The sequence below is a fragment of the Equus asinus genome, chromosome 12 (genome assembly GCF_041296235.1).
Source record: "Equus asinus isolate D_3611 breed Donkey chromosome 12, EquAss-T2T_v2, whole genome shotgun sequence".
Classification (NCBI taxonomy): domain Eukaryota; kingdom Metazoa; phylum Chordata; class Mammalia; order Perissodactyla; family Equidae; genus Equus; species Equus asinus.
In genome coordinates, this window is record NC_091801.1 from 74405267 (window position 1) to 74418628 (window position 13362).

General features: G+C 43.2%; 1 protein-coding gene across 4 annotated transcripts in view; it reads right to left on the bottom strand.

The window, feature by feature from the left end:
- The window catches only part of ADCY8 (adenylate cyclase 8), a 216254-nt gene that overhangs the window by 50720 nt on the left and 152172 nt on the right, over positions 1-13362 (bottom strand). For all 4 annotated transcript variants that reach the window (XM_014831341.3, XM_014831339.3, XM_014831342.3 and 1 more), the window contains one exon: positions 495-696. In XM_014831341.3, coding sequence (XP_014686827.1) covers positions 495-696 — 202 coding nt within the window. The remainder of the gene's footprint in view (positions 1-494; positions 697-13362) is intronic.

Consider the following 13362-nt stretch of genomic DNA (forward strand, 5'->3'; position numbering starts at 1 on the left):
TGAGAATGAGCATGAGTCATGGAGTCAGACAGACCTTATTAGCAAGTTATTTCATGTCTCTGAGCCTCAGTTTCCTCAGCCATAAAGTGGGGATAATGAGACTTACCTCACGGGGTTTATGTGAGGATTCAATATGAAAAACACGAACAGCTCCTCATTCAGTGCATGGCACATAGCAGGTAGATACTTAGTCGTAACTCTTATCTGCGATTATAATTGATTGGCCACTGATGGTACAGAAACTTAAGGGCATTTAGAGCTCCATTGGAGCAAATAACCTCCCCCATAGGGAAAAAGAAAATTTGCCACCAGTAAAATGCACAGTTCTGACCGTAGCCACATCTTTGTTCTCTGTCCCTCAGCTAGGGGCTGGACCAGGCACATGAAGATAACTGGTACCAAGGAAGGCAATGCAAGAAGCTGCAGGCTCCATAAACTCTTAATTGCTGACTTCACACTAGATACTGGAGGGTTGGTGGGTTTGGAATGCTTACAATATTTAGGATGGCTCCCAGGAAATTAATCAAGATGGATGCAAAGATGATGACATTCCGGGCCAAATAAGTCTCGTTAATCCAACAGCAAGTTTTCCGGAGGACGAGGGGCAAACACTTATAGTCCTCTGCTGTGGTGATGAGGACCAGAGCTGAGTGCAGCATAATCAGGATGGAAAACTGGATGGTCATTGGCATCACCCTGCAGGGAAACAAAGAACGTAGTGTCACATGGCATCAATCCCATGATCCCCACTAGCTGAGCAACGTTGGTAATCGTGTCCATGACCACCCTTCCCCACCTCCTGCAGCCAATAATTCCTCTAAAGCTTATTTGCTCAAGAAAAGGGCTATTAGCAGGAGACTTTTGTTTTATTACATTCATTGCTAGAATACTCTTTCTATTGGGAAACTTTGCAATGAACATCAAATATTGGGCTTGATTTATTGCTCCTGCACAATTTTTTCACTTCTTTTATCATTCCTCTTTCTCCTTAGGCAACTGCTGCCAAGGCACCACACCACTGGAATTTATCTCAATATTCTGGCTGTGGGAGGCACCCGTATGCCCTTCCCCTTCAAGGAGGGTTTTATGAAGCACTTTCCCTCTGGGTCTACTTTGATGCCAAGAACTGAAATTGGCACCTGTTCCATGCTGCTCAGTTCGGTTAGTGACTACCAAGGTTTGCATGGAGTATACGATGTGCCATTTGGGATGTAGGTAAGGAGAATTCATCCTTGCCCAAGGCTTCAACATCACTCCCAAGTATACATCTAGAGCTTCAAGCTCTCACTAAAGCTCTTGTGCTGGTAGCTCCTGTATATAGGGCACTTCTTCTGGGTGCCAGGCTGCTTCTGGCAACTCAGTGCTCTAAAACCCCATCTCTGACTGTTTCCGCTCTTTATCAATCAACCTATCACCAGGCGTGTTGCTTCTCCTTGGGAATTCATCCCTTGCTCTCTGTTCTCTGTCCAGCTATTCATGTCCTACATGGGCATCCCTAATTTCTCTACCTCTGCTTCAGCTAGTGAATCGCTTCATGTTAAAAGGTACCTTAATGGAAGTGGTCGGAGATTTTATATCTGCTCCTTCCTCTATACAGTGAAGTTCATTCATTTAACATCTTCCATCTGCTGGTGCTCAATGAATATGCATTTATTGAATGATGTTGGACTCACTTTCTTCTCCTAACACTACCTCTTACTCTCTTGCTGTCTGAATTTTCTTATTATTAATAACACTAGTGCAAGTAATGTATTGAGCTCTGACTATGTGCTAGGTACAATTCTAGGTACTTTATATATAATATCTTATTTCCATTCCTCAGAACAAACCTAAGAGGTCTTTAGATCTCTCTTTTTTCACATGAAGATTTAAGGCTCAGAGAGATGCAACTTCCCAGGGGTCAGTGAGTTGGTAAGTGATAGAGCTAGGATTTAAAGTCCACTCTGATACTCTAACCACTTCAGTGAGTAATCTCTCCCATGTCTGTTGTAATCTTTTTGCTTCCGTGGTTTCATCATGCTATTTATTCATTCAACAAGCTTTCAAAGTGGTAGGCATCAGGAGTCGACAGGACCAAAGACACATCTTCCCCATCTTCTAGGAGACCATAATCTAGAGGGGGCGTAGGACATACAAATGATGAACTATTATATGATATGCTATGACCTATAAAGAGTTATGAAGAACCGTCAGTTAGAAAATCGGAAAGGGAATCAAGAGAGGCTTCACAAAAGTGGTGACATTTGGGTTAGGTCTTGACGGTTGAAGAAAAGGCTTTTAGGGAGGGAAGACTGGGGAGCAGGAGCAAAGCATCAGAAGAATGAGAGTGACCAGTGTGTTTAGAGTTTTCCAATGACCCAGGTGGTGAGGCTGTGGGACTGGAGAGCAAGGGGTCTGATGAATGCTGAGCTACAGAGCTCTGGCTGTGTGCAATGTGCAGATGTTTAAGACGTTTAATCAGGGAAGGGTGGGTCAGATCTGTGTATCTGAAAGACAAGCGTGGTGGGAGGTAGAAGATGGAGTGAAGTGGAGAGAAAGTGTTTCAAAGATTTAAATAGTTGAGGCCTGAGTTAACAAGGGAGGGAAATAGGGTAACTACTGATAATTGGGAAGTTCAGGGAAAGATGTGGTGGCATCTTAATAAATGCTTTGCACGTGTGTGTACTAGCATTAGCACAAGGGCTATTATGGCAGTGGAATATTAAATTTTATTTCATTCTTCCTGACAGCCAGGAAGGGAAGAGAAACTTGATGAAACACGTAATCTTTGTTTGGTTAGCAAGTATACCAAATTTCCCCTGAGTCTAAATTCTAAATTCCTGTTAATCTTTGAGCATCTATACTAGTGACATTGTATGACATAGAGGATGATGATTTTATAATTTAACAACCAAAATAAAAGGATTCTTTATGTGGCTGTTTCTTGTGTCAAATGCATAGCATTTTTTTTCATTAAAAATAAGATTTGGTTGGAGGAGATGGGTATAGGCTCATAATTACACAGTTTCAGTGCCCTAACTTTTGACACAGAAACAGCAAACTAAAGTATATGCTGATCATGGATTCTAAGCCCTCAGTGGCCACAATGTTTCAGAAATCCAGGTGTGGGGGCCGTCCTGGTGGCGCAGCGGTTAAGTGCACACGTTACACTTTGGCGGCACGGGGTTCACTGGTTCGGATCCTGGGTGCAGACATGGCACCGCTTGGCAAAGCCATGCTGTGGTAGGCGTCCCACATATAAAGTAGAGGAAGATGGGCACGGATGTTAGCTCAGGGCCAGTCTTCCTCAGCAAAAAGAGGAGGATTGGCAGCAGTTAGCTCAGGGCTAATCTTCCTCAAAAAAAAAAAAAGAAAAGAAAAGAAAAGAAATCCAGGTGTGATTAGGCTGCAGGACTTATTTTATTGTGAAATGGGTGTAGGGGGCATTTGGGAGAGGGAAGTCATTAAGGACGACACTCAGGTTTTTACCATCTTAATTGGGTCAATGCAGGAAGAGAAGCTAGTAAGCAGGGGATGACGACAATGAATTTGATTTTGGGCAAGTTGAGTTTTTGGTGCTTGTGGATCATCCAGCTGGAGACATCTAGACATATAGGCAGTTAGAGGGACAGTTGTGGAACTTTGGGTCTGGAGTGAAGAGGTGGCCGTGAAGATCTGAGAATGGAGGAACTTGCCCAAGGAGGAGAGTAAGTTAGAGGACCAAAGATGAAGCCATGGGAGAAGCTAATGGGCTGGAAGAAGAGAAGGCAGAGAAGAAAATTTAGGAAATGTGGTTAAATAAGCAGGAGAGCGGGGTGCATGGTGTCATGACAGCCAGGGCATAAGACATTTACAAGGAGGGAGTACCCCAGACTGTCAAACTCCCTCTGCATGTTCTAGCATCATGAAGATTGGAAAGTGACTCCTCCAACAGTCCAGCTGTCATTGTTGGAGGGTTTGCTTTTTTTTTTTTTAATACTTGCACAGTTTTGATTTGGATCACCTTGACAAGAAATCTCTGCAGGAGTTCTAGATAAGCACAGAAGGTCTGTGCAGCAGTGGGTTCCCAGAGGGCTTCAGGCAGATGGGAAACTTCCTCCCAAACAGGCTGGCAAAACACTCCCTGAGGACACACCATTATTCCCGGGCACCCAGGGGAGGCAAAAGAAGGAGATGCAGGTGGATCGCTTTGTCAGGCGGTCTCAGGAGAGCAGGAGTCAGTTCCGAGGCTGATGCGTCTCAATGTGAGGCAGACATTGAGAATACCAATGTCTTGTTTCAAAGCATGAGGCAGAAGCAAGAGGCAAAGGCGACTTTGAAAGCTGCTCAGCAGGAGCCTCGAACTCTTCCGTGGCCACCGCTGCCATCCCGAATGTCTTGGGACCTCCTCATGGCATACAGGGCCTTGAAAGGCTGCCCTTGGCTCTCTCTGCTGCCTCTTCTCTCTCTCTCTCTCACCTCTCCACACCCCGTGGGCAATACTAAATGCTAGGCTACTTCAAGCCGTGCACTTTCTCACAGACTGTTGGTGCTCCCCACTCTCCGGGGGGAACATCCTATTCATCCTTCAAGGCTCAGCTTTTCTCTGGATTCTTCCATGACACCTGGTACAGGGCTGAGCACATAGAAAGTGCTCAATAAATGCTCACTGACTTATGCTTCTCATGGGGAGAGAAGACCCTGTTTTTCCTCTCACCAGCCTTCAAAGGGAAGAGGGTTCCCACCCACACTTCCAGCCTCTCTGTCTACTCGCTTGCTGTATCCTCCTTGAGGAGAAGGAAGGGCCAACCCAACTGCTCAGAGGCTACTGGGTCATTCGGTGGACCTCATTCTTCTTGGAGGGCAGGGTCACCATTTATGCAAAGTTCAGACGCTTGTCCTCTCTTCCTCCTACATCCACTGGGATGGTTGGGAAACCAGAACCTTGACCCTCGCTGTGGGAAGAGGCTTGACCATCTCTTCTCTTTGGCTCTGCCATCTCTTCCTTTAAGCAAAGAAGCTCAGGTCACCCCAGAAAGTCCCAACAGACACCTTCCCAGGTCTGCTTCCCTCATTCCTTTGGCACTGGGGTGGGGTGGGTGCCTTGTATTGGTCTTTCCCAGCATCAGAGCATTAAGACCCCACACTGGAGTTGAAAGATAGAGTGGAGGAGGCGGGCAGAGATCCAAGGGGACCAGGATGGACACCGTGCAGTCTCTTGACTTCAGCCACATTCTGCTTTTATCATACTTTTGCATAGGCAAAACAAGTATTTGCTTGGGAATTTATAAAATGGATGCTTTGCTGCCCGCTTAACTATTGTGCTTTTGCATCTACTTTTGGTGGAGTGTCAGGGTATGCTGGAGGGCTGTGTGGGAGGATTTGCACACAGAACCCACTAAGCCCCTAACATGGCTTTAAGTGATCAACACTTCCCTCTGGGTCTGCTGAAACAAAGGAAAGGGAGGTGCTCTGGACTGAATGTTTGTGTCCTCCAAAATTCGTATGTTGAATCCTAACCCCCAATGTGATGGTATTTAGAGGTGGGGCCTGTGGGAGGTAATTAAGTCATGAGGGTGGAGCCCTCATGAATGAGGCTAGTGCTTTTATGAAAGAGACCCGATGAGGCCCGCACAGTGGTGCAGCGGTTAAGTCACACATTCCGCTTTCACGGCCTGGGGTTCGTCGGTTCGGATCCCGGGTGCAGACATGGCACCACTTGGCAAAGCCATGCTGTGGTAGGCGTCCCACATATAAAGTAGAGGAAGATGGGCACGGATGTTAGCTCAGGGCCAGTCTTCCTCAGCAAAAAGAGGAGGATTGGCAGCAGTTAGCTCAGGGCTAATCTTCCTAAACAAACAAACAAACAAACAAACAAACAAACAAAAAACCAGAGAGACCTGAGGGAGCTCCCTCATCCTCTCTGCCATGTGAAAACACAGTAAGAAGACGGCCGTGCATGAACCAGAAAGAAAGATCTTGCCAGAGACTGGATCTGCCAGTGCCTTGATCTTGGACTTCCAGCCTCCAGAACTGTGAGAAGTAAATTCTGTTGTTTATAAGCCACCCAGTCTATGGTATTTTTTTATAGCAGCCTGAACGGACTAAGACAGGAGGTAAAAGGCAGGCATGTGGTCCAGCAGCAAGAATAAAGTCCGTGTTTGAACCTGTAGCCCTGAAATATAACCAGTAACACAGCCTTGAGCAAGGTAACAAAAGCTTCTGAGCATCATTTTTTAATCTGCAAAACTGGGCTTTTTAAGCCCACCTCTTAAAGGTGGCTCTGAGGTTAAAGTAAGAAAGCATAGCACATAATAAGAACTCAAAGAAATGTTAGTTCTCTTTCTCAGTGAAATTCAGGAAACCAAAGGCATTTTAAAGATCTATGGAAGAGTACTAATAACGAGACAGGCTTTCTAAGCAAGGTGCTGGCACTGCATATAAAATTCCTCTGGAAATCTCTGCAGAAGCTCCTCAGTGTTCGTTTATTTCTGCACACATAAACATTATAACATCGGATTGCATTTTTCATCTAATTATAGAGCTACTCAGGCGTCCAGGCGTTTGGAATTTGCTTTTGCATTGTTGGTGTACATAAGAGGTAAGGAAACCTTTCATTTCTGAAATCGAGTCTGAAAAAGAATGACAAAGGATCTGCAAACAGCTCCATCCAAATCATTTCTAGACATTAAATTCTAATTACTCTCTGCAGTGTGCCTTTAAAACAGGGTCTGGGGTGGTGTTATGATTTGATGTTTGTTGGGGAGGCAGGGGTCAGTGAACAGCCCAGAGCAGCAGCTTGTGGTGCAATAGGAAACAGAAACTCAGATCGTAATGGAAGATGACATTCCTACTACGCTTTAGAATCTGTGAAGAACCAGAGTCCAACAGTGCATTTGACCCTGGTAGCAATCTTGAAAGGGAGAGATTCTTAGCTGCTTCAACAGATGAAAATACCATGGCTCAGAAGGGGGAAGGGAACCAGAATTAATCAAAATGGGTATGGCTCATTTAATTCTTACAGCAACCCTAGGAAGTTGGCATTGTTATTCCCATTTTACAGATGAGAAAACTAAGGCTTCAGAAAAGTCAAGTACATACACAATGCACAGAACATAATAAGATCCAGTCCCTCTTCCTTCCCTCCTTCCTTCCTTTTCTATCCTCCCACTCTTGCTTGCTTCCTCTCTCTTTTTCCCCTTCCCTCCGTCTCTGTCTCTGTGTCTGTCTCTCGTCACCATGCATGCAGACTTAGATGCATTGTTCTATCATAACAAAAGGTACTTTCTGGCCTTTCCTCAGTTTACCCTTCTGAGAAAGGAGCATCTGCGTGCACGTGGAAATTGAGGGGAAGAGCCAGGCCAGCACTGTCTGCCTTTGCCAGGGCCCGTTGATTTTTGCTTTGGGGGCTGGGAATTAGCTGTGGTCCTATGAGCCGAGATGGCCTCATCTGCTCAAAAGTCCATGACAGAAGAAACGTGGGTGAAAGGCACCTACCATCTGTTTAGTCACAAAGCATCAGTCAGAAGCAAAATGAGTTGGAGAGGGAACCAGCACATGAAAGAAAGCTCGTGCTGCATCTGGGGCAAATGGGCCGCTCAGTTCCCACGACGTGTGGACTGTCTGGTCAGGGCTCAGCTTTGAAGTTTTCTTCATTGTCAGGTTTTTCTCTGCACAGAGCAAATGAGCTTGGGGTGTTGGCTGGTGTTTCAGTTATTGGCTTCAGCTTGCACCCCAGAGTCAGAGACTCTATTTAGCCAGCTGCTGGGTGAGGGGCCAGGTCTCTTCCCCTCAAACCCAGGAAATGGGCATCAAGGCTGGCTCACCTCCCCTGGTCCTACCACCTGTGAGGGGAACCTGCCCAGGCCAGCTGGAAAGTGCCGTGCTCGCTGCCTATGGGGCAAAGTGACCCCCTCTTCTGTCCCAGTGTCAAATCCAAACCCTCAGGTCCATCCTAGGCTCCTCCTTCTCTCATCCACCACATCCAGTCAGTCCTGCAACTGTCAACTTGGATTAAATATCTAGCAAATTCTTCTTCTCTGGTCCACTCCATTGCCACTGTCTTGTCCCTATAATTTCTCGCCTGGCATTTTGCAATTGCTTCCTAATTGGTCTTCCCAATTCCAGACCTCACCCCCTCCTATCCTTTGTCCAGTGTGATCCTTCCAAACACAAATCTGATCACATCAATTCTTCAATTAAATTGCTTTCAATAAAGTCTCCTCTGCCCACCGGTCACAATTCCTCAACCAGGCTTACAAACCCCTTACCTCCAGGAGACTCCATTTCCAGCCCTTCCCTCTCCCCTCCTTCTCAGTCCTCTCCTATGACCTGGAGAGCTCCTTCAGGAGACGGCTGAGACATCAGTGTCACCTCTTCTAGGAAGCCTGCCTCGATCCCTCTGCCTCACCTCACTCCTACACATCCTATCCCACCTGACACTTTCCCTGTCATAAGAGCCATCACACCATGTTATAGTTGTTCAGCTAAATGCCGTTGCCCCCACTGGACTGTAAGCTTTGTGATGGCAGGGACCATAACTGTATACCTTCAGTGTCCAGCACAGACAGGCACATAGTAGGTGCTCAAAGGATATTTGTGGGGAATTTCAACATCTGTGCTCCAGGAGTCCAGAGGGAGCAGGCACCAGCCATGGCCGCACCCTTCTTGGCTCCCATGTCCCCACTGGCAGGAGTGAAGAGGAGAGTCCAGGAAGTTTGGGTAAATTTGGCAAGACCTTGCCAACACCTTCAGATTACCACTCTGAGACGACCCCTTTTCCCAGGACCCTAGTCCCCACATGGCTCTTGGGTAGTCGGGAAACCCATTCTCCTATGGCACTCTCTGGTACCCTGTCCTGATGTATACGTTGCCATAGCATCTATGAATCTACATGCACAGCATACACATGTCTACATATGCATTACACACACTACGCATAGTAGCTACATGGATAGACACATACATATATTTTAATTATTTCTTTGTCCCTTCTGTTAGATTATAAGGCCCAGGAGGGCAGGAGTTTTTTGGGTTTTTTTAATCTTTTTTGTTCAATGATGTATTCCCAGCATCTAGAACAGGTCTGGTTCATAATAGGCATTCAATGGCTATTGATGCATGGATTTCCTAGCCTACATCCAGCAGAGGTACGTAGGCCTTCCTTCTTTCTCTCTCTGTGTCATTGAAAACTTTTTAAAAATTGTTAAATGAAGCGTAAATACAGAAAACTACACAAAGGTATAGCTTAATTAGCTGTTATAAAGTGTCTTCCTTTGTAACGACCACTCAGTTCCTGAAATAGAACTTTGCAGGGCATCATTCCAAAAGCCCACCCAGGTCCCTTGTCCCAGTCACGATCCTCTCTCCCACCCTCAATTACTTACTTTCCATTTCTTTATAGTTTTATCATCCATTTTTAGAAACTATAGTTTAGTCTTGTCCGTTTTTTGTTAAACTTGATTTGTCTTTAAAAAACAATCTTCAGATTCTCTTTTTGTCTCTTTATTTTCCATACAATTTATTTGCTGAAGAATATGTGCCCTTTGACCTGTAGTATTTCCACTTTTTGAATTTCACTTTTGCGTGCTCATTCAATGTCTTCTGTCCTCTGTGATTCCTGCAAGTTGGGAACTGGATTCAAAGACCTGGGTAGACGTAGGTTTGAGGCTTTGGGTAAGACTGTAGACCTGTTGTGTTCGTCCATCAGGAGATTTGGTTGTCTTTCCTTTTTGTGCTGATAGCATCCTTTGATGCTCAATGCCTAGACCCATTAATTCACTGAGAGATGGAAAATGGTGATATTTTAATTCTATAATCTTTAATATTTATTAGCTTGAGTAATTTTATGATGTTTCTACTCACCTACTAGCTGGTAATCTTGTGGTATAATTCACGCAGGAAAGATGGAGAAAAGATTTATTTCTTTCCCTTTTTCACTAGTTCCCAAGATAATCAATCGGTACTCTATCATCCACCAATCAGTTCTCTATCCAACCCACCAAAGGTTGCCAACCCTTAAAAATGTTATTACAAAGTCATAAAGTCAAAAACATTTGCTGGATTTTTTGGGACATTTTAACAATCATCCATACTGAAGCTCAAATCATTCCATCTTTGGACAGTGGGAGCTTCTTCAATGTGGCTTCTGAGTCCTTTGGACATGATGAATAAGCTTGATGACATCCTTGCTTTTTCGTGGGACAAGATGTTCCAGGCTTATCTTGTGTATTTCCTGTTCCAGCCCTAGAATTGCGCATTATCTCCAAAAATTTATTTTAATAAAAACCTTAATATGTTACTTCAAGACCACAATCTGGCCTCTAGTTATGCTCATATGTACTGGGTCGGACATTCTTTCTAGAACTTTCCATATTTGTATCTCCAATACAGAATACCATCTTCCATTTAGTTGTCACGTCTCCTTAGGCTCTTCTTGCTCTGCAAGTTTCTCCGACTTCCTCTGTTTTAAACGACCTTGACAGTTTTGAGGAGTACTGCTCAGGTGTTTTGTAGAATGTCCTTCAGTTGGGATGTGTCTGATGTTTTTCTCACAATTAGGTTATGGATTTGGGGAGGAAGACCACAGAGTTCACTAGCCATTCTCATTACATCCTACCGACGTGACTTATCTCTGTTGGTGTTACCCTTCATCAGTTGGCTGAGGTAGAGTCTGTCAGGTTTCTCCGTAGTTCCTCCCATCCATACTATACTCTTTAGCAAGAAGTCACTTTCAGCGTAGCCACATTTAAGGAGAGGGGAGTTAAGTTCCACCTCATTGAGGACAGAGTACCTACATTATTTGGAATTTTTACACATGGGAAATTTCTCTATTATTCACCATTTATTTATTCATTTAATCACTTATTTATATCAGTAAGAACCCATAGATATTTATTTTATATTTGGGGTTATAACCAAATACTATTTTATTTATTTTCTTGCTCAATTTGTCCCAGCTTTGGCTCTTGGGAGCTCTTTCAGCCAGCTCCTGTGTCCCTTTGACATATGCCTATCATCTTGTGTGTGCGTGTGATTGGATACTTCCTCATTTCCTGGCCCTACGTGCTGTTCCAGGCTCATCTTGTATATTTCCTGCCTCAGTCTTAGAATCAGCCAGTTCTCCGGGGAGGCCTGGTTCCTCTTACTGGATTTCGGTATTAGAAACCAAGATCAGGTTTGTGCTCGTTGCTGGATGTGCTCATCACTACTGAGGTGTCACTGCTTCTGGGCCTTCTCTGCCAACAGAGCAGGGAAATATGTGCGTGTGTTCAAGTCTGTGCATATAAACATGTCTATAAATATTCCTATATCTAACTATCCGTATCTATGTTAAACTAAACAAGTTCCTACCGCTGTCTCCAATTCTGATCCATTACCACTCTAGCCTTCTCTCCTTGCTTAACGGCAACCTTTACTCCAACCATGAGAAACTGGACTCCCACCATGTGCCATCCATTCACTTAATTGTTCAATTACAGTATAAATACATAGTGGTTTCATTGTTAGCACATACCTCCATGAGAAACACCTTCATCAACTAGAGGACAGTGCTTATGAGCAGTTCTTTTTGCCTTTATCCAACAGACCCACTTCATTTCCAAAGATACTTAGGAAACCACCTTTTTTCCCCATCCCCTTCAGCGAGGTTGTTTGGCACTTTTAATACAGTTAGATTCTTTTATCACAGTCTGATTCCATCAAGGGATCCTTTGAACTCTAAATAACTCTAAATAATTTTTAAAAATTTGTACTCATTAAGATTCATTCTTTGTGCTGTAAGGTTCCGCGGGTTTTGACAAATGCGTAGAGTCACGTACATACCATTACAGTATCATACTGAATAGTTTCGCCACCCTAAAAAATCTCTTGGGCTTCATCTATTTCACACTCCTCCTCCTAGCTCCCCACATCTCTGGCATCTGCTGAGTTGTTTGTCATCTCTGTAGTTGCGTCCTTTTCAGAATGTCATATAAATGGAATTATACAGCAGTTAAGATTCATCCCTGTCTTTGCATGACTTGATAACTCACTCTTTTTTATAGCTGAATAGCATTTCATTGTATGAATGGGCCACCATTTTTTCTTTTTTCAACTCATCTATTTTGAAGGGCATCTTGGTTGCTTCCAGTTTTTGATGATTATCAATAAAGCTGCTATAAACATTCAGGTGCAGGATTTTGTGTGGACATCAGGTTTCAAATTAGTTGGGCAACTACCTAGGAGTATGATTGCTGGATTGTAGGGTAAGGCTATGTTTAGCTTTGTAAGAAACTACTGAACCATTGAAAGTGGCTGAACCATTTTGCATTCCCACCAATAGTGAATAAGAGTTTCTGTCGCTCTGCATCCCCTCTAGCAAATGGTATTGCCAGTTTTTGTGTGTTTTTTAAAGAAAATGTTAGTCATTGTAATAGTATATAGTGGTATGTCATTGTTATTTTAATTTTCATTTTCCTAATGGAAAATTATATTGAGTATCTTTTCATACGCTTATTTAATGTCTCTAATTCTTCTTTGGTGAGGTGTCTGTTCAGATCTTTTGCCCATTTTTAAAATTGGGTTTTCTTTCTTACTGAGTTTTAAGAGTTCTTTGCATATTTTGGATACAAGTCTTTTATTAGACATATGTTTTACAGACATTTTCTTCTAGTCTGTAGCTTGTGTTTTCGTTCTCTTAACAGTGTCTTTCACAGAGCAGGAATTTTGATTTTAATGAAGTCCAACTGATCAGTTTTTTCTTTCATGGATCGTGATTTTGATGTTATATCTAAAAACTCAAAACCAAACCCAAGATCACAAATTTCTCCTGTGTTTTCTTTTAGAAGTTTTATAGTTTTGCATTTAGGTATGTGAACAATTTTGAGTTATTTTTGTGAAAAGTGTAAAGTTTGTGTATAGGTTCTTTTTGTTTTTGCACAAAGCCATCCAAGTTTTCCAGCACCGCTGATTGAAAAGAACATCATTTCTCCATCGAATTGCTTTTGCTCCTCTGTCATAAATCACTTGATTATATTTGTGTGGTTCTATTTCTGGGTTTGCTCTTCTGTTGAACTCTGTGTCTTTTCTTTCTTCAACATCACACTGTCTTGATTATTGTAGCTTTATAATAAGTCTTAAAATTGGGTAGTGTGAATATTCTAGCTTTGTTGTTCTTCTTTTTTGGCATTTTATTGGTTATGCTATATCCTTTGTTTTCTCATATAAACTTTAGCATCAGTTTGTTGATGTTTATGAAATAGCTTGTTGGGATTTTGACTGACACTGTCTTGAATCTATAGATCAGGTTGGGAAGAACTGACATCTTAAGAACATCAAGTCTAATCCATGAACATAGAATGCCTCCTTGTTTATTTACATCTTTTTGATTTATTTCATCAATGTTTTGTAGTTTTCTGCATACAG